We start from the raw sequence: 27,268 nt of genomic DNA on the forward strand, positions 1-27,268 counted from the left end.
AGCATATAAAATATGAGGGATATAAAATTTTGAAGTGTTACCCTTGACCTTTAACCCTGACCTTTGACCCCATGAATCCAAAATTCCCTAGATAACCACTGCCAGTCATTACATGCATATATACTATGTTCCATGAAGATACCTTGAACCATTTCCAAGATATGGAGATAAAGTGAAATTTTAACATTTTTACTTGAGCTTTGAGCTTTGACCTCGTGACCCTAAACTTTCACCAGAGAATCGTAATTGGGTAATACATGTATGCATACACTAAGATTCAAGAAAATATCTTCAGGCATTGCATAGATATGGGGAAAATAGTGAAATTTTGAGCATTTTACCTTGACCTTTTGACCTTTGACCTTGAGCATGTGCACCCAAAAGTTGATAGGCACAACTTCACCCCCTAATACACATACATGCCAAGTATCAAGAGGATACCTCAAAAGTTTTTTTTTTTTTGTTACGCTGTCCACAAAATTCATTACGGACGGACGGAAGGACGGACAGACGGAAGGACGGACAACCCGAAAACATAATGCCTCCGGCACCACTTCGTGGCGGAGCCATAAAAAGTATCATAGATTTGTGTTTGTTTGATTCTCATATTTCACGTATTTGTCACAGTTTTATCAAAGAGCTATCTAATCTTCTACCTATGATGAAATCATTCTTTAGTCACATTGTGATGTTCCTACAGGTTAAAATGAATTTATTGGCATGATTGGTGTTGGGTCTGAAACGTATGCAAACGGAACTTTTGATGCGTCAGATATACGTTACCACACATGCGTTCTTCTTCCGATCCAGAATGTATTTAATCTAGCAGAGATGTTACCTGGCATTTGCTATTTATGAGAAGTGTAATACTTATTCATTATGTTTAATTCAAATGCAGGTACAAAGTTGAATTAGGGTAACATATCTTAAGTCGAAATATATATATTTTCTTGCTTTTTATTTAGCCTTCACTTTATAAATCAGGATAATTTGTATTACAAATTAGATCACGGCTGACTCCAAAATGTTTCCATGATGTTTGTTCATGTTTAAGCTTGTAGTTTAACATAAGCATTGTCGTTTTAAAGCGAGAAATAAGCAGACAATCAACGATTTGGGGATTGATCCTTGGGCCTATTTCATTTCTTTTGTATATAAATGATTTACCCAATGTTTCTAATATTTCGTCGGCGTTTTCACGAACCGACGCTATTTCGATTTTGGTCAAAATTTTCAAAATCGAGATATTGGTACCAAATGAAAGTGCTTTCAAAACTCTACCAAATCCCAAAATTTTAGATCACAAAATTAATTATTCTTAATTTTATCAAAGAAAGAAAAAAACGACGGTACCCGAAATATCGAGAAATTGAGAAAAACGGGTCTCACGAACCGACGCAGTAAAGATACGCCGGTTCGTGAAACCCGAATTGCGAGGGTCAAGAGCAATGCGGGTTTTACGAACCGTCGCGGTTGCACTATTTTGAGCTTTGTTCAACTTACTGGCCTAGAATTAGGTTTTGGCCCTAATCCAGATCTCAGAGTGAGAACCAAACCTTCTGAAAGATGAATGACGACCTAAGCCAGCCCACTGTCCACTAGTGAAGTGAATGGTAAGCTATAATCCTATTAAAATCATGCTCAAAATAACAGTTTCAGTTGGACTACCATAACCGTTAACTGCGGTAGAGTGTAGTCCCATGTATTCAATCGCGTGATGCTTATGAAGCCTAGTCTGTAAACGCCATCCAATTTCAAATTAGATCCCAAATCATATTATTTATAGTTTCTTTTCGACTTATGTCGTTACTTCTGAGACTACTGAGTACTGTAGTCGTAACGTCTGTGTGCAAGACATGCAAGATGTCAAAGTCTCGAAGACACTCATTGCTATGCCTTGACTTGAGTTGAAAATGAAATCATGAGATTGACAAAGTACTGTAGGCCTACTAAACTAAAAAAAAAAGTAAAAAGTCTAAAAGTAAAACTCAAAGGAAGAGTAAAGAATAAAGTTAGACATGTTAGACTTTAACTTTCAAGTTTAACTATTAAGTCTAAGTTAAGACTTTACTTGTAATACCAGTTACTAAAACTAAGATCAGCTGAAGTCTAAGACCAAGTCAAATTAACTAGCTCTAGATCTACATCTCTAGACTAGTGGTAATAGTAGGTAGAGTCCACCCATTTTCCCCCCAATTTTTACTGGTCCATTCCTGAAAAAGTTACTGGTCAGTGTCCAACAGTGATTTTTCCTGGTCAGGGACCGTCGGACCAGTGCCAGTGTGCAGCGTTGGTGTAGATGTCATCTATGACAGTATGCTAAACACTACGAGTAGTACTCTACAGGTTAGGTGGCTTTCCTGTACAGTGCAGTGTTATAGTATACTTGTGAATTCAGCCCTAGTACCGTACTGTGTGTAGATATGTGACGTTATGTCTAACGTTAGTTCGAGTGGAGTACCTTTGAAGCACAGCGGTGGGGCTTTTTTTCCCTAAAACTTGTGAATGCGGCCCAACCAAATGGCGTTTACATATTTACGCCTGATTGATAGTGATACAGTAGCGCTGTCGTTATCCACAGCAGCCATACATAATCTTTTGTCCTTTCTTCTTTCCTTTTTTCCCCTTTGTTCTTTCACCCTTTTTATTCTTGGAATCGAAGGACTTCTAAGAAATGTCCCTCGACTGATTTAACCAGGACTCTTGAGTCCTGGTAAACCTAACCTAACCGAGTAACCGTTAACGTTTGTTAGGCCTAACATAACAGTAACACTGACTTAGCCCTGTATTGACTTTGTCTTTGGCCGACTTACTGAGATGGCGAGTCTAACTCTTTAACGTTAGTCTAAACGTAGTCGTTTCTGTCAGTGTCAGTGTCACCGGTTATTGTATATGGTGCCATCGCTAACGTACGTTAACAAGTTGATGTTAGTTATCTATGTCAACTTACTGATTCAGTAATAGTGGTACTGTCATCCTGTTGGATATCGCCGCAATATCATCCGTGACGTTTTAATTTCGTGTCACAAAGACAAAAGTTGCCAAGATCTAATAGTATTAGATGTCTAGATCTAGATGTTGTCTAGATCTATAATATAAATTCTGTGTACCACTGGTAACTTAAAAGTGAAAGGTCTAGACTTCACTTAGTCTATAATTAGACCAGACATTCATGAGGCAAAGGCCTATTTAGTAGATCTATTCTTATTCTATTTTAACGTCAATTCCTAATAACTCGCCACGTGTTATTCCTAAGGCCAAGGACTTCCGGGTTAGTGATTTTTTTTTTTCATAAATACCAAACAGCAGACGTGTTTCATTTGCATTCTTGCACAGACTTCATGAAAATATGTGCAGTATCAAAGAAATATGATGCACATGACAATGCCAGTGCTTTATAGGTGAATGGTTAATACCTTTAAAAGCTGAATGATAATGTAGAGTCTAGGTCTAATTAAGATGTTACAGTCTCTGATAAGAAACAGGTTTGATTGTCATAGACTGTTTCCCAAATGCAGGTACAAGTAGTAATATTCAGCTATTTCAATGCAATGCCTTGTTTACAAATACATGTAGATTTATATTCATGTGAATGATAATTCAATTTCTACATGAGACTTACTAAGTGCTAAACATAATATCTTGCATCAGTAAAATGTGTAAATGACGAGAAAATTTGAATATGCATCAAATACGAACAGCAGCATTTTTTGACATTCTTTGATCCTGCATAGGCCTACCATTTTGTTTTATGTTTGATATAAATAGAGCAAAATAATTTCAACTTCAGTTTTGTTGGCTGATTTTTTTTTCTTCTAAAAATTAAAGTATCTTGTACCATGATGTTTGATTTTAATCAAAAGTTCTTAATTTCTTTCTTTTCTTTCAGATGACTGGTGCCATGTAGTAGCGAAGAACTGGACTGTCTCAGAAAAGAAAAGGAAAAGTACAGGGTCGTGTACATCACCAACGGATGTGAATACAATGGTAATGTAGAGTCTAGGTCTAATTAAGATGTTAAAGTCTCTGATAATAAACAAGTTTGATTGTCGTAGACTGTTTCCCAAATGCAGTTAGTATTATTCAGCTTTTTCAAAGCAATGCCTTGTTTACAAGGACATGTAGATTTATTCATGTGAATAATAATTTAAATTCTACATGAGACTTACTAAGTGCTAGACATAACATCTTGCATCATTAAAATATGTAAAAGGCGAGACAATTTGAATATGCATCAAAGACGAACAGCAGTATTTTTTTGACATTCTTTGATCCTGTATACCGTTTTGTTTTATGTTTAATATAAATAGAGCAAAATAATTTCAACTACAGTTTAGTTGGCTGATTTCTTTTTCTCAAAATGAAAGTTGTATCTTGTATCATGATGTTTGATTTTAATCGAAAGTTCTTAATTTCTGTCTTTTCTTTCAGATGACTGATGCCATGCAGTAGCGAAGAGCTGGACTATTTCAGAGAAGAAAAAAGTACAGCATCGTGCTGATCATCAAGGAATGTGAATACAATGGCTTAGGAAAGAAGACAATCTACAGATAGGATAGAAGGGAGAAATTGGGATGAAGGGCGACAACATAAGTACGGTATATCTACAGTGAAATGTGATTGTGAAGTGGAAACATGAAAGGAGAGCCTAAGATTGAAGGTGAAAACAATGCATTCCATTCTGTGATGTCGTAATTACAATTTTGCTACACTTTAATAACACTACAGAGAGACATTTATATCAAGGAAAGCTTCATGTGGATATGGAATGTTAGATTTTTTTAAGTGTTCATTGGTATGTATTTCATGATAATAAATCTTGAAGGTTTTGTGTGGTAATCATAACCTTGTGATAAATCTTGATAGATTTCTAAGTGCACATTGGCAATATTTAGATGATGCTGTAATCAGATTAAGTTCTATTCTCCTTTATTCTTTTATTTATTATTTTGTTGTCTTCAACCCACTTTGAATGTGTCACTTATGATTCTTATAAACATGGGAACATGCACTCCATGTAACTGATAGGACTTATAACAAATTGACATAATTATTCAACCATCACTAGACAGTTCTGTTATAAGATGTTCTTTATTTAACTAAAATTGTAAATTATGATACGTGTATGTTCCCATGCAAACACAACAAAATACAGAAATATGATTTCTTTTAATAATAATTCATTATGTCTCTAAATTTACAATTAAAGAAAGTGATTGCAATAAGGATGTCAAACATTGTATATTAAAATCATAGATTATTCATTTGTCTCCATCCGTAGTAACGCACGCAACTGCAGGGTGCAGTTTGTAGGCTGCTGTGAAAAAAAAAAAAAAAAAATCACAGGCAGCCCAAGCACAATTTGAACCCACGACCTCTGGATTACTAGACCAGCGTCATAACCACTAGACCACCGGAGTGCCCTGGCGCTACCTTTACACATGAATAATTAAGTATAGAAGGGCTTGGGGGCGCTTCAAAGTTTACTGCTCTTATTAAATGTGTACATGTCATTTGCAACTCAACTAAAGATGATTAAACACACTGAAATTCTTACTTTAAATGATATTCATAATCTTTTTTTTTTCTTTAATAGCTTGGGATGTATACTTTATACACTGTATCGGTCTACATTTCGCCTACAATATGGAATTCTTTACTTCGAGACGTTTGTTTTTAACAAACAAAAAATTAAGAGTCCTTTAAAGGTGCTGTAAAACAGTGGTGTTTGTTTGTTTGTTTTTTGGTGGGGGGGGGGGGGAGTCAAATTAGCCTTGGCCCCTCTCCGCCGTCTTTTTTTTTTTTCCTTTAGCTGCATTTTTTTTAGTCATCACATGAAAATTCGTCTGCATCCACCCCGTAGTTTTGCTGATGACCTTTCTTTTTAATTATTTTAGCCACACACAATTTTGGCCGAATTTCCCCACCCCTCTTGTGAAATTGCTAGTACATGTACTAAAACACATTCTCAGAATGTGTTTATAGTACTGGTGGATTAAGGATTCACGGGGGGGGGGGTCGGCCAAAATTTCTCTTTTCTCATATGTAACAAGCCTACGGGGCGAAAGGCTGATATTATGGGCTTTCTACACACATTTTTAGATGCTAATTATTGGTTAACATGAGCACGATCATTTATGTTGTGATTAATTTGTTTCCTTATATATGTATGACTTCTATTAGAGAATTAATTGGCTTGGCACTCCTTACATCGACCTATTTTAGACACCCATTTCCTTCTCTCTCGTGCTTTTTCTCTACTGTCCTGTGAATAGTGTAACTACATGTACATGCAGTACCTCTTCTCTTTTGTATGATATACATCAAGTTTTTATCTGAGCATATGGGTGTTGCAGCACTCTCAAGCTTCATGCATATGCAGCAACATCTTTGTGTGTTCATATACATAGTTATGCTTGATATATTAATTTGAGAATGTTATTCTTTCTCTTGTATATGTTCCGTCCGCACTCTATAGATGTAAATGTACGATGTAAGATTTGGTGTGCATGTTCGAACTGTGTTCCTCTTTTTGTGAACACACAAGAACAGATATAATAATGAACTTGAATTACACATATTCTTGAATCTTGATTCCATCTCCATTTGCCATTAGATATGTATTGATTTATGGAGCTCTTCCACAATTGTTATCCTTCCCATTGTCATTACTCATCTCTGAATAATTCAAATTTGATATTTTATTGAGGACCTATGTTTCTTCGATTACATAATGTACCTCTTCAATATATTGCTGCAAAAGGCATAATAAAACATGACCATTATTATATATTTAAAATGAAGCTTGAAATTCTGATAGTGTTGATATTTATGTATTTTTAGGAGTTTATCAGTTTCGAAGAGTGCATGCAGGATGAGTTTTATGTTTTTATATGATCAGGTGCAGCTATCATAGAATCTGTTGAGCAGGAAAGAGAAAGATGGAAAATGAGGAATTATGAGTGAATTCGCATGCGAGCCAAATGACAATAATGACACTGATAAAAATTGTGACAAAGTAAATGTCACAAATATGTGGAATAATAAGAAATAAAGAAATTAATAGATTATTTCAGAGAAAGAAATAACAGAGTGCATGCATGAGTATGAAAGATGAGTAAATACAAGTAATTATTACTGACTGGCACGTCTTTTTCCCAAGATTTAGCGGTATCCTTCATCTTAGAACAAACATTCATAATTATTATGAAAGAAGTGAACTGAATTTGAATTAAAAATAATGTGAAAAAATAAAAAAGTAAATTAAAAAAGTTATAAAAAAATAGTAAAAAGTAAAAAAAAATATGAAACACAGTATACCGAGTACATGTATTACCAAATGATAGATGTCCACATGCAAAAGTGTTAAATAATAATATATCCACAAAAAAGGGGGGGGCAAAGAAATCTTTGGAACGATCAACCACAGCTATAATAACAATACATGCGTGAACTAAATGAAGATGAAAACAATGACAACACTCTTTTTAGAACAATTAAAGGACAAGTTCACCTTCATAAATATAAGGATTGAGAGAATGTAGCAATATTAGTAGAACACATCATTGAAAGTTTGAGGAAAATCAGACAATCCGTTCAAAAGTTATGAATTGTTGAAGTTTTTTTGCAGTACCCGCTGGATGAGAAGACTACTGCAGTGTATGAATAACTTAGATGTCACATGCGTACAACAATATAAGGAAAATATAAAGAGAATTTCACAAAATTCCATCTTTTGAAAAAAGTACACATTCCCCTACCTCGTAACCGATAAATGTTATGGGTAATATTATTCCCCCTGCCTTTAGAAAGAGGCAAGTCAATTGCTCTTTTATTATGCGAAAAAAGTGAAAATATGTTGAATTTTCTTTTATATTTTCTTTATACTGTTGTACGCATATGACTCACAAGCTGTAGTAGTCTCCTCATCCAGCGGTTCCAACACAAAAATTTAAAAAATTCATAACTTTTGCATCGATTGTCCAATTTTCCTCAAACTTTCACTGATGTGTTCTACTAATATTGTTGCATTTTCTCAATCCTTATGTTTATGAAGGTGAACTTGTCCTTTAAGAGAAACTGGCTTGTATTATCATCTTAATTATCACTAAATGTATTGTAATCATCACAACAATCATTACATGACAATTAATTTCAATTAATAAGGTTATTGTTGATAAGCAGGTATAGCCCTAATAGTATTTGTGTGTAAACACATACGAAAATGAAATAGCGACGGTTCGTAAATACACGCGTATTGCACGTTACCTATTGTACAGGCCCTACAGCGCGGGTCTCACGAACCGGCGTAATACAACTTACGTCGGTTCGTGAGACCCGCGCTTAAGTACATAACCTATGGTGCGCGCAAGAAACGATGGATTTACGAACCGACGCAGTGAGTTTGAAGACAGATATATCGTAAATTTTTTGAATTCACACTAAAATTACACTATGGATAGGAAGAACAACTTCCACTCTCATCACCCTGTCAAAATTTTCACACACAAGACAGGAAAAGTCATTGAAAACGTTGTCTAAAACTTGTGAGATCTTTAAACGCGATTTTCTCAGAATTGCATTTTCGCTCAAAAACGAAATAGCGTCGGTTCGTGAAAATGCCGACGATTTTACAATGTATTCTATTTGCAGATGATACAAGTATATTTTTGTCTCATGATAATATTGATTCTCTCCAGGAGATGTTTAATAAGGAATTACATTATATTACAAATTGGCTGCGAGTTAACAAATTATCAATCAATATATCAAACACTAATTTTATATTTTCAAAGAAAAAATTTAACATTGACACTGTATGCATTAACATGTGTGGTTCTCAAATTATGCAGACGTCTTCACTGAAATTCCTTGGAGTTCATATAGATAATAAATTGAATTGGTCGAATCATATTAATTTTGTTTGTAATAAATTATCAAAAATATTGGTGTAATGTATAAACTAAGTTTTCTCCCAAAGTCTGTTTTAAAATCAATTTATAATGCTATAATTTTACCTCATTTGTATTATGGAATAACTGTTTCGGGTAATGCTCACGAATGTTACATTGAAAGACTTTTAGTGCTTCAAAAACGTGCAATACGAATCATTTCCCATGCCACTTTTCTTGCCCATACCCAACCACTTTTTTTTTATCCCTAAAGATATTGCAGTCGAATGATATGTACAAATATCAAGCTGAAATTTTTATGTATTTGTGTAAAAATCGTTTGTTACCTAAGACTCTCTTACATTTTTTCACTTTTAATAATCAAATTCATAACTATAGCACGCGATCCGCGAATAATTTTCACATACCTCTATCTCGTACTTCTTTTTATAAATTTACATTGGTCCTACCCTGTGGAATTCTCTCCCCTGTGCAATTCGTAATGGTTACTCTTTGAATACGTTTAAATCTGGTTACAAAAAAGCTCTCCTCCATAATTACAGCCAAATTCACTGAGGTCAAGAGTATAATCTTTTATTTCCTTGTGTTTCGAGACATCCTGCATTTTGTTGTTGTCATTGTGTGTTTTGTTTTGTCTTGTCTGGTCCTGTTCTTACGTTTTACTTTCATTTGAACACATCATAGATAATTGAAACTAAATGAATGATTTCAGGTCAGCTAAAAATAAGGGACATCTCCTTTCTGGCTGCTACTTACCATAGCATAACTGTTAACCTACACTCTTATTTCTGCCAAGTCAACATTTTCAACTCTGAATCAGAGTCAAAAAATTTTCACTCCGATCCATGTAAATTTAACACCAACCGTGTACTTCTGACTCAAATCCGAGTTATCATTTTGGTTATCGGACTTTTTACACCTGCGCAGAGTCACATCAGAAATACCCAGCGCGGTGTACATGACATACGCGCGCTACAATTGGACAAAACATGTCATGTGTCCTATGTGACGTAGTACCCCCGCGAAAAAAGAAAAGAAAAAGAAGCGTCATTTCTCGACGGGGGGATCCGCCGCGGCTGCAGGATGTCTTGCAACTTTTTGTCTTCAAGATGGACAATTTTGTGTGCACTTTCCTAGAGGAATGCGGAATGGAGGAATATATAGGCCGGTTTTTTCATCGGTGAGTACCCACCTCATTCACAACACTCATATAAATAATTTCCTGAAACATGGTCTAAACAGTCAGTTTTATTTAGGGCAAAATGAACTTTTGACACGGACACATTGACTGGTAATGGCGTAGCCGTAGGCGGCCGTACGGTAGCTCGTACCTTTTGTACGTAGCCTGGGCTATATGCTATACATTAGAACCAATAATGTGAACCTACCTATTGTAATAACATGTAATAAATAAGTTTCAATCCACCCCCTTCGCGTAGTTTCATCGTACCATACGGGTAGGTTCCATGCATGTACAGTGGAGGTGTAGCTAGGTAGGTTCACATCTATTGCAGATTGGTTCTAACGTATAGCATATAGCCCAGGGCTACGTACAAAAGGTACGAGTTGCCGTACAGCCGCCTATGGCTACGCCATTACCGGTCAATGTGTCCGTGTCGAAAGTTCATTTTGCCCCAAATAAAACTGACTGTCAGGTAATTATTTATATGAGTGTTTTGAGTGTTTTGAGTGTTGTGAATGAGGTGGGTACTCACTGATGAAAACTCCTATTGTATTCCTCCATTCCGCATTCCTCTAGAAAAGTGCACACCAAATTCGAGTCATTACTACACCAAAATGGGTTACTTACAATGCGGGTAACGACACCGTATCAGAGTGAAATTGTGATCTTTTGATTCGGAAATCTGTGTCATTTTGCACCTGACCCCATTTCCTTGTCAAATTTGACACTTTCCGAGTTAATTTGACGCTACAGAAATGACTCGGAAAGTGACTCAGAATCCGAGTGAAATCATTTGACTCGGAAGTCCGAGTAGCTTTCACTCGGAAGGAGTTGACTCCCAGCTGGCGCCATTTCCGAGTCATATTTCACACTTTCTGAGTTATTTTTGACGCCGCAGAAATAAAGAGTGTATGTACGTGTATAATTGTCAATCTATATTTGTATTTTTTTCCCTTTTCACTGTCTTACTGGTATGTTTGTAATAAGATCTGAATATTGATGCATGTATCTGTTTTTAACATGTTCCTTGCTTTGGTGAAATAAAGAAACTTGAAACCTCTCAAGGTCACTATCAAGGTCAAATAAGGGTCAAGAAAAATTTCTAATATGTTACCTCTGGTAACGGAGCTGATATGTGGTATCAACATGTAAAAAAAGACTGCGTTTGGAAATTTTTCTAGAAAAAAAAATGAGCTTTCTAAAATCACCCATTGATTGTTTTGTATTCCTAAGGGATCAAAGTTTATGAATTGATCAAACATGAATGAAATCTTTGATGATGAATTTCATCATTTGTACTACTGCAATTGCACATCTATACACACACACGTACTGGATGACTCCCATCACTGCTTACTGCAGCCCGAATCTGCCAGGTCGCACACCTGGAAAGAGGTCTCCTTGCTCGCTCTCCACCGAAGTCAGACATCCTACCTGTTTTTCATCACATTTTGCGTGCTAACCACTGGACATTCCCGTTGTTGAAACGAAAAAGTTTCTTACACTACTTAGGAGTAATTTCTTATAGATTTATACCACTCCTGCACAAGTTTGGTCTTTCTTTGGCTCAGGTGAGCTGACATATGTCATTCAATCTACATAGGAGAAGATAATTCCCTTTCAATCCACTGTTCAGGTAATCGACACCTGCTATGGTATCCTCACAAGTGGACCTCCAACAAGTCCTTTCCCAAGGTAGTCTTGATGATGGAGAGACAAGAATCATCTGCAAGTGTGATTATGCTTTTGTGGTATCAATAAATAAAGCACTTTGTGTTTCAGTGTAGATTAAGATGGAATATCAAGTTCATTTAAAATGCTTGAAATAAAGGGAGATGTGTTTAACATCATGGACACATACATGTATACGAAATAGATAAGCAAGACATATGACACACAGTAATATTATGTATTAAAACAAAACAAAGCAGTGGCATAAAAATCAGAAATGCATAATATCCACATCTTATTAGGCAAGCAGAGAGAACAAAAACAAACACACAATCATGAAGTTGCAAAATGCATACAATAACTAAATATAAAATTGAAGGTTGAAGTTTGCAATCTTTATTAATATACACATTTTTATACTACTCATTCCCCTGCAGGCATCATGAGAGATCTTTCAATCTATTTCTACAAACAAATGCAAGCTTTAAAGCTATCTGCTTACACCAGCACAGAACACCGAATGTGGCAGGAGTAAGATATCAACACGGCTTCATTGACTACCTTGAGTAAGATACTGCCTCCTGTTGGTGCTTCCAAAATTTGACAATGGAAGCAAGTCTTGTTTGTAATACAAAATACATATATACAGTCTACATAGAGGTGACTATACACTACTTCTGCACCTTCGAGCACTCTTCCAATAACAATTGACTGACTTTCCATCATTCTACAAACTTTTGGAGCTTCATCAACAATCTGCATTATAAGGCAGACAATATCAAGTATGAGGTTAATGACAATCTAGTGATTAATACCATGATCATCATTTCGCACAAAGAAAAAGAACAATGAGAAATGCTAAAGTAATATTTACCACTTCGAAACAAAATTTACTACTGCTGCCAAAAAATGACCGTATTCAAATTCATGAAAAAAATTTGATATCATCTTACTTAAGTACTACATAAGAACATTCAGTGCATGAATTATTTTACATAAAAAAGTGTGTGTGTGTGAGAGAGTGAGTGAGCAATGAAAGGCCACACTCAATGCCATGAGTAGGGGCAAAATAAGTTATCCATTCATTTGTTTTGATTTGAACATATGTCTTCCTCTCCTTTCACCCAGTTTGCCTGGGTAAATATGTTGACAGATTTTCAGATGTACCTACAGTTGATATGACATTGTCTGTCCATATCAGATGACCAGTCTATGGGCCTGTAATCCCATAGGCCTAAAATCCTTTGTCGGTCCTATCCAACTTTAAATCAATTACCCGGTACTTGAAGTGCTGCAAAGGTGTAACTGTCGGTTATTCAGCTGATACTGTAATCTCATAGTGCTATGTACTTTTAATTTAAATTTATATGCAATTGCCTTCTCTATCATTCTTTTCCCAAATTTCCATTGTTTCCTTCAGTTTGTTGTATTTTTACTTTGTCATAGCAACCAGAAAAAAAAGGAAAAACCCCCTCAGAAAAAGAAGCACAAATTGAAAAACTAGAAATGTCGCTACGGCGACTGGTATGCCTCCCCCATAATGCATGATTCTCCTTAATAGGTACAGATAGTACATGTGGACAATGTGTGATTACATTTTCACAAAATTGGCAAAATATTAAAACGACAAGTTTGTCTCAAATGTGGTAAATGTTCACCTTCCTTGACCTAGGTTTAATTGGATTTATAGGAGAGCATGTATTTGGAAGTTACGGACTTTAACTTGACTTTGACCCATTCATATGTTTATGCATTGAGTTATTTTCAAGGTACGCAGAAAAGTGCAATTTCTGTATTGAATAGTAAATTGTTACCATTTTCATCTGGCCTTTGACCCTAAAATTCATAAAATAATCACTGTCAGGCAGAACATGCATAAATATGTAGTACGTTTCAAGATAACTTGAGCCACTTCCGAGATATGGAGGAAAAGCTTAGTTCAGCACTTTCACTTGATCTTTGACCTTTTGACCTTTGAGGCAAAAACAAAAGAAAAAAAAACTTTCAAAGAATCTCTATTAGGTTATGCATGCATACACCAAGTGTAAAAAATATAATAATCCTGCCAGCATTGCATAAATATGACGGAAATAGTAAAATTTTGAAGTGTTTCCCTTGACCTTTGACCCCTGACCTTTGACCGCATGAACCCTTAATTTTCTAGATAATCACTGCCAGTCAGTACACTATGTTCCATGAAGATACCTTGAACAATTTCCAAGGTACAGAGAAAAAAGGTGAAGTTGTAATATTTTTACTTGACCTTTTGATCTTTAACCTTTGACCTCATGACCCAAACTTTCACCAGAGAATCTTAATTGGGTAATACATGTATACACTAAGTTACAAGAAAATATCTTCAGGCACTGCATAGATATGGTGGAAATAGTGAAATTTTATATATTTGACCTTGACCTTTTGACCTTTGACCTTGAGCATGTGCACCCAAAAGTTGATAGGCACAACTTCACCCCCTAATACACATACATGCCAAGTTTCATTAGGATACCGCAAAAGGTTTTGATAGTTACCCTGTCCACAAAATTCATTACGGACGGACGGAAGGACGGACGGACGGACGGACAACCCGAAAACATAATGCCTCCGGCACCACTTCGTGGCGGAGGCATAAAAATGGAGTTGAAATGAAAGATGAATAAAGTTATGGTAACTATAGCTCCATCGTTTTTCTTCCAACCAATATTCATATTGTTTTTTCTCTACCGGCAATGGACTTGTATAAAACGCCAGGTAGGTAAGTCACATACTGCACTCAAAGTAGAGTAGGTCACAAATATGTTCGAACACACCCACATATAATGTCTTCATTTGTCTAAGTATATGAATGATAGATGTACCCATTGGCAGGAAAGATAGTTCCAAACTGACAGGAAACAATATCACATGATAGATGCTTTCACAAAAAAAAAAAAATCAAAGTATTTGTAATCTACATAACACATTTTTCTAGCTCTTCATAACTATATTTCACACTTTAGTCACCTTAGATAAAATTTGCATAGAGCTTTGTACTGGTAAAATGTACTTTCATGCACCATATGCTTAAACAATTTAATATTTCCTTTCTAATTGCAATTTTGACAAATGGATTCAAATTTTATAAATTAGTAATATACAAGATGATAAATGTAATAGTACGAAGATGAAGACTGGTGTAGGCACGAACATACATTAAGAAATACATCTGAACAGTTTGATTTAAAGTACTTTTAAGGGTAAACGTAATTCCAGTTTTCATCTGCTAAGAACCTTCCCAGTTTGTTTCAAAACCTGAGACATAATTCTGACGACAAATGACATTATCTGTTACACAATACAGTATAGGGTATTCAATACATTGAGAGGGATGCATTGTACCCTCAACTTCAATTTTCTAAGGTAGCCAGCCATCATTGCAGCATCAACTTCCATATATACCGAGTATGCCACAAATCTATTAACTCTGACCTTGACAGGAATGTCATGCCCATGCATACATGTCTCCTTTCATTACTGTACTCCATGATTATGAATTTAACCACTTGTGAAAATGTTGGGAAGACCTGATTAAAAAAAATAGACTTGCTATTAATATAGTGTATAAAGCACATACAGCTTTCGATTCTTTGCATCTCGCGCACACAGTGCCTACCCAAATTACATGTACAGTTAAACTCGCCTAAGTCGACATCGCATATGTCGAATAATCGCGCAAGTCGATGATTTTAATAAAGTCCCGATTTTTCCCCATTGACTTACGTGTATTAATTCACTCACAAGTCAAATTTTCTAAGTCGAATACTCGCCTAAGTCGATGAAATTCCAAGAACACTTTCACGAAAAAACCATTAAATTCACTGTGCCTAAGTCGAATAGGATTTTATTGTGCAATAAATCACTGTCAAAATCACGAGACGCCAGTTTTTGTTTATATAAGAACTAGCCCGACCAGACAGGTGACAAAAAAATGATCTGAAGTATCAAAATTCAAAGCGATCGCATGCAATTGTTGAACTCTCTTTGTGTTTGGAGGTCCGCTGGTACAGCCCTGTCGCGCCAGCGCTACGTACGTACAGCGACTGGGCTGTGTATAGTCTGTGTAAGTTTGCAGTCTGCGCTGTGCAGTGGATGGATGAAGCTGCTGAGTTTTCAAAGCGGAAAGTAGGGGAAAAGTTTCTACGGGCACGGGTAAATCAAATTTACACCTCTACACGCATTTCAAGCCACGGTATGGTAAACTAATCAATCACTGCTCAAGATCGTTCATATTCACTTCCCCAAGGTTTAACAAGGGTGTAAAGTAATCGGACCTGTGCCAATACTAATGCACTGTCCATGCAAAGTTAGCCGCGGCCCTGCCAGGCGACCCATGCTGCGGCACACCTCTCCAGCTCTCGGCTCCAGAGTAGACAACATACATGTACATTTATTCATAATGTACGTGTGGTGTAACTGTTGTTAAGTCGATTTTTTTCGACTTACGCACGAGTCGAAAATCGCCTAAGTCGATGTGTTTTGCTCAGTCCCGAGAAGATCGACTTATGCGAGTTTAACTGTACTGTATATGTCCATATTTTAATATTCATTACATGTACGATCTCTCAACTGACATTTGTTTAGGTAAGCATGTTCTGCCCATGGGTGAACACCAAAATTGGTGTGACATTCTATAGTCAAGTCTATTCCAATAATGACAGCTATTTGAAAGACCAATACATATATATATATATATATATACACGTTGTATATACACCGTACTCTCCGCGTAATCGGGTATCGCTTAAACGGGTACTCCATTTAATTGGGTAGTAACGTCAAAATTAGTTCCAATGCACATTAAAATTACCTGATAATCGGGTTGCCTCTCTGCATAAATGGGAAAATAATGTTCTTCTAATCTAATTTCTATCCACATTTTATTGCAGATATAAAACTTTGAAAATCACGAATGTCAAATTTTCCATGGCTAATCGTATTCTCTGCCTAATTTGCAAAGAAGACCGATCATTTGGGGAGTGATTCAACATGAAAACACATGTACCAGTATAGATCGACTTGCCACACGTAAACGAACATTACACATGTAGCTGGTACTCACAATTGCATAGATAGACAGGAGTTGAACACACTTGCGCTTCTCCCTTGCTCCGCAACAACATTCACAATACGAGAAGTTTGCAACAAAAATCGGGCCATGCACCAGCTCCATAATTTTGCTTTTCCCCAGTCACTTCTTGAAAAGTAATCCGACGTTCTAAGTGACTAGTGCACGCAAAGAGACGTGTTCATCAGAAAACGCCTGCGTGTTAGCGAGGAGTCTATAGTCAAACAACAGTTTTCTGAAGACATATTTGTCCATAAACAGAGTGTAAATTATTGCTCGTGACTGAGCAAGTGTAAGGTATGTATAATGTGCTGTGCAAAAGCATACAGTGTAGGTGTTTGGTGCAGTGTACAATGCATGTACATACACATTGTGAGTGTCAATTGTGAATGAGACATGTTCTTCTGTTAATCGGGTACTACACTTAATCGGGTAAGAAACGCTCTGCCCGAGCCTACCCGATTATGTGACAATGAACAATACAACATGACTAAAATGACAATGTACAGTACTGTATTTCCATGTGTAAGTACAGTAAATCAATTTTATTTAATGAATTTAGATTGAAATTTACATTTTCTCTGATAAATACATATTGAAATTACTTTCCAATGATTCTGACAACAATATGAGTGCTTTTTGACAACATAAATTCTTTGATATAAAACCAAAAACAAAAACAAAAAAATAAGGATTTGGTTTTCTCAAAATGGCCAGAATTGCTAATCACCAACATAATAAAGACTCACTGTCTAATCTTTATTTGTTGAAATCCACTTTTGTACTAAGTCCCTAATTTGAAGTCTTGCATTAGTCAGTTGAATTGGGTCATCCGGGGAAGAAGGGTACATGTTGGCACAGTGGGCCGTTCCTGCCACACAAGAAGTAAAGAGAGAAAAATATTTTAGGTCTTTTTACAGTAGAAAAATACATCACACAAGAACATGACAAACTACAAATGTTGCTACTGCAACTGGTATGACTCTTCCATATCACATGGTTCTCCCATTAGGTCTAGAGTATGTCTTGACAAAGAGAGACTACAGTTTCACATACTGTGTAACTGGCAAAAAAAAAAAATTGAAATGACATGTTTGTCACAAATGTGTTGAGTGTTAAATGTGTTGAGTGTTTACTTTCCTTGAATTGTTTACAAGCAAGTATTTGGGAATTTGAGAATTTTTACTTGCCCTTTGACCCAACATTCTTCAAAATAATCACTTACTGGTAAAATCCATTTTCATGACAATACTTTGAGCATAGATTTTAGAACTATTGGGAAAGACTGTGACATTCTATCATTTTCACTTGACCTCTGACCCCTTAGCTAATATCTTTTCCTACAGAATCATTGTTTCTAGGGTTAAAAGTAAATTTTTTGCATTTTCACTTGACCTCTGACCTTTGACCCAATGGCCAAAAACTTTCCCTAGAGAATCTTTATCTGGTAATAAAGGTATACACTAAGAAATACCTTCAGGGATTGCATAGAAAAGGGGGAAATAGTGACATTTTAAGAATTTGAACTTGACCTTTGATCTTTGACCTTGAGCATGTGCACCAAAAAGTTGATAGAAACAACTTCGTCCTCTCATACATACATATGCCAAGTTTCATTAGGATATCTCAAACAGTTTTGAAGTTACCTAGTCCAGAAAATTGATTACGGACAGACAGGCCGACAACCTAAACTTTGTCTCCAATCTCCGACAACAGCATCTGTGTCAACCACTCCAGCCACAACTAAGCTCAATTGTCGTTATTATGGTGGTCAAAGCTCCTCCTCAATTCTCCACTCAGAATCCCCCTAATTACTGCTCATTCCACACCATTATTATATACACACAACTCAATTGCAACACACTCAAGTTGTCCTGAATGATAGCGCGGGCACGGCCAACGATGTCATAGTGGGTAACCTCCTATGGCATTTTGTTTTCTCTGAAAGCCCTTTGCGGTGATGCTCTATAAATCTCTATATATTCCCAGTTTGCCCTTTTCTCATTTAAAACAAAGTAATTTATATCATAGTGAGTTTATTCAGATGGCCACAATGCAAGAGATGACCACAAAATCCACACTAAAATTACCTTGCTGCCTGCCTAAGCATGGTGGATCCCATAGAAAATCTATGGCTATGTTAAAATCTTGATGAGAACTGAAACAACTTATAATTCGTGGTAGAAGTCTCACCATTAATGTAGATGGCAGTGTACATTTCTGTGGAACCAGTTATGCCGAGTGCATGCCAAGGGTCAATGGAGCCATTAGGGAACACAATCTTTGTGGCCTGAATCTCCCTTCCACCATAGTTGGTATTAGTAGAATTGACACCTGCCTGGTTTTCCTCTTTACCAAATTTCACCCCATACACGTCTTCACAGAGTTTGATGGAGAAACTGCGGAGAAAATGGACAGACATTATTAAGATTGCATACAACATTTGGTTGAGAAGCAGTACTAACAGTTTCTTTGACTATAGCCTAATAGAAATTTCTTAAATAAATCATGCTCTGCACTTTACCATGTGACACATAAACTAACTTTAGAATCCATTCCTACCTGTAGCCTACTGAAGCCATATCTTTAACTCTTTACTCTTATAATAGTATATACATGCACTATAACTTGGCTGAACTGCTTCTGGATCCAGAGATTTTGTAATCACGCAGTTCGGGCCATTCAGGTTGTGCCTTTGGGTTGTATGGAGAGCAACTCTGCATTATGAACGACTTTGCATCCCCAGGAGCTGGGAATAATACCTGTCAAGTTAAGTTAGAATCCAACCATGAATTTAAATTGAATGAAAAATGAGTACATTTCTTGAAGATGCACAATGTATGACATGTAATGGACAAAAGAAGGAGAACAGATAATGGAGAAAGATCAACATATTTCACTGGCCTCAAGTCAACTGTAAAGCTGGAATTAGAAACTTTTATTGTGAGTATTCTTTCTGTAACCATTTGTTTACCTGAGTGGGAAGTGACTACCAAATGGCTGATTGGCACTGTCAGATGTCTGGTAGAATCCAAACTCAGTACATGTCTGATATGTCCATTGCCTCACTGTTAACAGGAAACATGGGCTTGTGATTTCACATCTGAAACTTCTTTATTAAGTTCTTCAATGTATTGATTTCACAACTCAAATTATATTTTCATCAGCACTCAAATCTCTTCATAATATTTTGGTCTCTGAGTTGTAGAGAAATGTTCACAGGCAAATCTCTTCAGAAAAATGCAATGAATGAAATCACCAAAATAATATGGGTGCCAAAGCAGTTTTGGGCCGAACCTTGTTTTATCACCACTTGTTGTAAGATTTGGACTCAGCACCTTAGAAATTGGATAAACCCTATTCTAAGATGCTGAATCCAAATATAGATGATGCAACTCTTGCATCCTTGAGGGTTTTGATAAAGTCAAGATGGTCATCAATATGTCAAAATCTGAAATTCCTATAAATTTCCAGATAAATTGTGAAAAATAGGGAAAAAATGGTTTTAACCTATTGCAAGGGTGCTGATATTGAGTTATTCAAGATAGCCTCCTGCTGTAAAATTGAAATACCCCTATAGTTCCTCAGAAATGGTGAAAAAATTGAAAAATATGATGGTTTACCCTATTTAAACGAAAAGTGAATCTGAATCTGGATGATGCAAATTTTACACTCCTGAGGATTTTGAGATATTAAAAATGGCCATCAGAATTCAAAATAGCAGTATTTCCTTTAAAAAGTACTTCCTTGAAAGAAAATTAATTGTTCTATCCTCTTTTGAGGGTGCCAAATCCGACTCTGATTTTTGGTTGCCATTTTGTGGTCATCTTTTAAGCATAAAATGGTGTCAAAGTGAATGTTCCCATGAAATGTTCCTCATGAAAATTCATTATCTTTGTCTTTCACAACTGACTTTTGATGTTATTATTTGCTCATGTGAAGAGAGAAATACTTGCACTTTCTTGAAAAGCAAACATGCTGATGAGTTTCAGTTTGCCACTTACATCCATTAGCAGCCTCACTGTTCCAAGATGTGTTCTTCATCTGAGATACCATCTTGCTGTAAGAGACATCTATGCATTCTCCCTTATTGACCAGCTCATTCACTGCTGCATAGCGCTCAAGCTCTGAACCAACAGATGAGTTGGTCATGATGTTACACAGTGTGTCAATGGTGATATTTGGGGCTGGACCCTGCAGTAGAAGTATGAAAAATCATGGTACTTGCTTACACATCACAAATAAGCCTCAAAATAAAATAGGCTCCTCATAGTGCACCAAAACAATATATATATATAAAGATGCAGTTATGACATTTATTTCAAGACCACACAATAAAATTTTTAGCAATGTTAAAGTAGGTTTATCTTTGATTGAGTGCAGTATGCCCTCTGCAGGAAAAGGGTAAATAAAATTAAGAAGAATTCCTGAGCTCATACCCCAAAACAGTATGAAATCTCTCAAATTTTGACGCACAGATGGTGTAATCATGTCTTTATTGGTAAAGAAATGAACAGATATGTAAACATATTCAGGAAATAAATTTCAGATTGGATTGTGCACAAATGGAAGAAGCTGGTGGACTGATTCCTACTTAACATCAAAAAGGTCTGATTGGCACACACTTTGAGCATACCTGCTGTATTCCATACTAAGAGTAAAACAAGAGATCTAGGGGTCTGGCACTCACCTGATTATTGCAAGTTCACCTTCCTTAAATTCTTACAGACTATCAACCATGTGATTTTAGCTTATTCAGGTGGCTTTGGGGGCCACATATGGGAGATACATTTGACCTGAAGTGCAGTGATAATTGACCTTGATCTTTGACCTACCATAACTATCATATTCATGGAAATAATGGTCATTTTTATTTCCTCTACCCTGTCCACTAAGTGATATCATCACTGTATATTACCAGCTTAAATGATGACTGGAAATGACTTTTGAGGTGAAAGAGCAGTGACCACCAAACTTTAACTTGACTGCTATCATTTCATAATTGTCTATTCATTTCTGCCCTTCCATCCAATTCATATAATATTATCACTGGCTATTACAAGATGAAGCTGCAGCTAAAAATGCCATATTTGGCCAAAGTTCAGTGACCTTTGACCTTCACACATTATGCCCATATCTACAGCCCTTTTTTCACTTGGTCTTCTTTGCCCCATATTATCCTTAACCCCGGACTATCCTTAGCCCCTTTTCTCACTTGCATATTTAGAACTGTACTATTGAGGCAGCCAGGGTTAAGAAAATTGCGCCTGTTCTCACTAGCTATCATTAATCTTGGACTATCAAGGCTTCGAGAGACTCAGTTGAGCAAACGAATACGGAAGCTTATAAGTGCCAACCAGATGACGAGATAAGAAGACGAGAAGACAATTTAAATACCGAGAAGTCGAGTTGTTGGAACTCGGCACGTCGACTTGTTTGGGTCAAGAAGACAAGAAGCCGAGTTGTTGAATCGATTTATTTGGGAGGAGAAGACAAGATGATGAGCTGTCGAAACTCGGCAAGTCGAGTTGCTTTGGACAAAAATACAAGAAGACGAGTTGTTGGAACTCGGCAAGTCGACTTGTTTGGGTCAAGAAGACAAGCATCCGAGTTGTCGGAACTCCGCAAGTCGACTTGTTTGGGACAAAAAGACAAAATGACGAGTTGTTGGAACTCGGAAAGTCGACTTGTTTGGGACAAGAAGTCAAGATGACCAGTTGTTAAAACTCGGCAATTTAAGTTGTTTAGAACAAGAAGACAAGAAGAAGAGTTATAAGAACTCAGAAAGTCGACTAGTTTATGACAAGAAGACAAGATTACCTTTTGCTGAAACTCACAAAGTTGACTTGTTTGAGACAAGAAGTTTAGATGATGAGTTGGTGGAAGGCGGCAAGTCGACTTGTTAAGGACAAGAAGTCAAGATTACAAGTTGTTGGGACAAGAAATCAAGAGGACAAGAAGCCGAGTTATTGAAACTCGGGCTAAGTCGACCTGTTTGGGTCAAGAAGACAAGATGACGAGCTGTTAGAATGTAGCAAGTAGACTTGTATGGGACAAGATTCAAGATGACAAGTTGTTTGGGACAAGAGGCCGAGTTGAAAATCGGCAAGTCGACTTGTTTGGTACATAAAGACAAGATAACGAGTTGTTGAAACTCAGAAATTGACTTTTGGGTGATAAGAAGACAAGATGATGAGCTGTTGGAACTCTCCAAGTCGACATGTTTAGGACAAGAAATCAAGGGACAAGGGGACAAGAAGCCGTGTTGTTGAAACTCGGCAAGTCACAGATTTCTTTACGACATTTGCAACCTCATTGCGCCGTGGATTTGCATACTGAGTTTCTCTTCCACACGACAGCAATGTCTGGGAAAATTGATATCCTTCCTGATTTTAAGCTATTTGCCATTTCCACAAATTGTTATCATGGAAAAGAATAATGCTGGAATACGTATTTGACAGACGGAAGGCAGCAACTTGCTCTTTAATGCATCTGAAACTATCTGAAATTATATTAAACTATGAATAAATTGCGACAGTGAAATAATACGTACCTATATGCCTTTCTCTTCAAGCTTCTTCATTTGAGATTTTAAAATTTTGGAAAAAACTGAAAATAAATTATACAACTAATTGGGATTAAAACCAAATCAAAGACCGGCACTATTCAGCCATTCACTTTGGAAATTTGAAATAGAATCATTAAGTACGGGTTTGTGAGTTATTCAACCTACAAACAACAATTGACAAAAAGTAATATCATAAGCATTTCTCAACACAATGTGATATTAACACATAGCATTGATTTACCAAGGGAGAACTTGGGAGAGGGCATATTTATCTACGGCCACTAGCACTAACTTTTTTGACAAGCTGCAAGAACTAGAAAAAAAAAAGATAACAGAGTCAAGCTTATAGATCGATTTACAGAGGTGGAGGGGAGAAGGCAGCTCAGTTCAATAAACCTGTCACTTATGTGTATTATGGTCTTTCCCTTACTTCTACAGCAATACCATATTTCGCAAACATAACTCCCAGAGCACCCCTCCCCATCAAGCAGGGGCATTAGATAGCGGGGGGGGGGGGGGGGGGGGGGGGGGGGGAGGGAGGGTGGTATGTACAATCATCCCCGAAGGTTTCAGGAAATAGTAAAATATATTGTTCATGATAAATCACCTGATTTTTCCTCATGAAGGGTGGTGGGGGCCGGGGGAGCGTTTGGGGCAGTTGGCAATGAAAATATTATCCCCGGCCCCCAGTAATTCCATTCAAAATGAGAATTATAGCAATATTTACAAAGCAATGCTTAGAATAATAAAATATTAAAACTAATCTAGCATCAAAACACAACTAAAACAGGACAATTTCGACACGGGCTTTGCGCGGAAAAGGCCAAAACATCAATAACCAACAAACATATCACTTTGCTCCATCCCATAATAATTCCATTATTCCTTCCTTGCACAGAAGAAGGTAATGGTTACAAGAAAAGCTTAGAATCACACACAATTAAGCATTAAAGAACCCCCAGAACGGTGTAATTTTTTTATTCACCGCGAAAGTACGATGTTGTACTTTTTTAAAACTAATTTTGTACACCTAATGGTTTGATTGTGTATATAATCTTGCATCATTTTGTTGTTGTTTTAACCCTATTCTAACTGGGCTAATTTGAGACCAAGTTTTTAGTGGGGGTGGGGGGGTCAATTTGACCCCCCTTTCAGATCTCGACTGTCGATCGCGCGATCGCCGCAAAATTTTGCCTGAACATAGAGCCGGATGTCAACTACAAGATTACATGGTCATACAAAAGAAAAATTTGATTTTCTATTTTTAGTAAATAATTATGCAAATTTACGCATGAAATCATATTTTCACCTATAACTCCATTGAAAAGACTGAATGATTGCTAAATTTTTGTGTAAGAGTTCCTCAAGACACATTGAACAATTTTCTTGTAAAAAAAAATAGCACAATCAAAATCAGTTTCTTTTGCTTTTATTGTTTTGCTGATTTCTTATGTATTTCATTGTTTTTTTGACCTTTTGTTTCTATTGTTTTTTGGCCAAAATTTGTTGCAGGCACTTTTTCATGCTCATCTACATTAAAATTGATTAATTTCAATGGTTGAAAGTTGAAATAATCTAATTTATATCAATTTAACCAAAAAACACAATTTGCATTGGATTTGCACACGATATCATGAATTTGAGCCATTTTCGGGTTGACATGCATACGCAAAACATTATGTAACTTCAGAACGGTGTACCCGGACATCGCAAATTTGGTCTCAAAATATGCGGGAGACTTCAAAGAAAAATGTCATGAAATGACGCAGCAAAATCTTGCGCGTTGCGGAATCGCGGCGCGAAATGTCGAGGGGGGGTCAAATTGACCCCCCCCCCGACCCCCCCCCCCCCCCCAGTTAGAATAGGGTTAATATATCCTTTTCCATCATATTCTTTTGTCATATCGTACATTGATCTGGTTACTACTGATTTCAACTAGACGTTTTGCTCCTCACAACTCTGATTGCTTGTTTGTTGTGGTTTTTATGCTTATATTTATGTAACATGATTTATATTTATATAGTTGGATTGTACAGGACCTTGATGTAAAACAGCACTCACCTGCTGATCTTGTTATCCTGTCAAAATACATATATGTTGAAATTGATAAAATGAATAAAAAAATAAATGTTTAAGGACCTTTTTTTTGCTTCTTATCCAAAACAAGTTGCCTTGCTGCGTTCCTATAACTCATTTTCTTGTCTTCTTGTCCTTCACAAACCGACTTGCCAAGTTCCGACAATTCGTCATCTTGTCATCTTGTCTCAAATAGGTCTACTTGCCGAGTTCAAACAACTCATCATCTTGTCTTTTTGTCCAAAACAAGTAGACAAGCCGAGTTTCAACAACTTGTCATCTTGTCTTGTCCAAAATAAGTCGACTTGCCAAGTTTCGGCAACTCATCATCTTGTCTTCTTGTCCCAAACAAGTAGACTAGCCAAGTTCTAAAAACTCGTCATCTTGTCTTCATGTCGAAAACAAGTCGACTTTCCGAGATCCAACAACCCGTCATATTGTCTTATTTTCCCCAACAAGTCGACTTGCTGAGTTTCGACAGCTCATCATCTTGTCTTCTCGTCCAAAACAAATCAACGTGCCGAGTTTCAATAACTCGGCTTCGTGACTTCTTGACCCAAACAAGTCGACTTGCCTAGTTACAATAACTCGGCTTCTCGGTATTTAGCTTGTCTTGTCGTCTTCTTATCTCATCATCTGGTAGGCACTTATAAGCCTCCATAAACGAACAACTGTCCCAAGAACAGACGACATGCAAATAGCTAGCTACTATGGTAGTGTTGTGTGCAATGAGTCACAGATAAGAACAGATATCACAAAGCACTTTTTAGCTATCTACCAATAATATATTGCTTAATATCAATGCAATATAAGCTTTTTATTTCTAAGTTTCCTACTTCCACTAGCGATGACCATTAAACAGTACATCCAAGCTATTTTGTCTGTGTTATCAAATAGCTTGACTTCATCATGATCACGTCAAGGAATTAAACATTATGGCTGTCTTGGCTGGGACTGGTTGCAGTGCAACCTCTTTCTGCTGGCTTCCTAAGTGCCCTACTACATGTCTTTCTGTTGTGTTCTCACTGGCGTTCTTAGCAACGCAATTATGGTGCTAATCCTACCAATTTGCAGTGCTAGATAGGCCCGTACTATCAGTGGGGCTCGCCCATTTAAAAAAAACCCAGTGAGAACAGATATGATAGATCATGGGATCCTTCTCTCCATGCTGAAGAACAGGTTCGGCATAACCGAAACAGCATCAGCCTGGCTATCATACCTTACTGACAGAGAACAGAAAGTGATAGTTAACAGTAGTCACTTCCGAACCCATTCTACTTCGATGGGGTGTCCCTCAAGGATCTGTAATTGCAACTGCCAGGGCTAAGCAAAATTTTTGTCAGTGAGAAAAGGCCGTAATTGTAGCATAACACCCTCTCGTAGCATATACGGACTAGGTACCCAAAAATCCTACCTCATGTTGAGGAGATATTGGTGGAATGTGAAGATTTTTCTCATCTCTCTCAAGGTCTTTTGTCACTCATTTGCCCCTTTCACAACAATGTACAGCAGAAAAACATTTGCTTACTGAATAATTAATGACAGCTTTCTATTCTTAAAGGTAGCGGATCCAGGAGGGAGTGCACCAGGCATGCACCCCACTTTATTTTTTGTTAAAACAAAAGAAATAAAAGAATAAATGGAGGGGGCACACGTGCCCCCTTTAATTTTGTAAAGGCGCCCCCTCTTTACGGAATTCCTGGATCCGCCCCTGCTTAATACAATGAAAAGCTGTACAGCACTGTGCTAGTTTG

General features: G+C 36.8%; 1 protein-coding gene across 1 annotated transcript in view; it reads right to left on the reverse strand.

The window, feature by feature from the left end:
- Positions 1-15,017: 15,017 nt before the first annotated feature.
- The window catches only part of LOC139735336 (putative serine protease K12H4.7), a 36,175-nt gene continuing 23,924 nt past the window's right edge, over positions 15,018-27,268 (reverse strand). The window contains exons 7-10 of the mRNA XM_071646086.1: positions 20,875-21,064; positions 19,845-19,938; positions 19,064-19,269; positions 15,018-17,741 (exon numbers count right to left, since the gene is read on the reverse strand). Coding sequence (XP_071502187.1) covers positions 17,623-17,741; positions 19,064-19,269; positions 19,845-19,938; positions 20,875-21,064 — 609 coding nt within the window. The 3' untranslated portion in view covers positions 15,018-17,622. The remainder of the gene's footprint in view (positions 17,742-19,063; positions 19,270-19,844; positions 19,939-20,874; positions 21,065-27,268) is intronic.

The sequence above is a fragment of the Diadema antillarum genome, unplaced genomic scaffold (genome assembly GCF_040938485.1).
Source record: "Diadema antillarum isolate AM-2024a unplaced genomic scaffold, OU_Dant_1.0 scf00000027, whole genome shotgun sequence".
NCBI lineage: Eukaryota > Metazoa > Echinodermata > Echinoidea > Diadematoida > Diadematidae > Diadema > Diadema antillarum.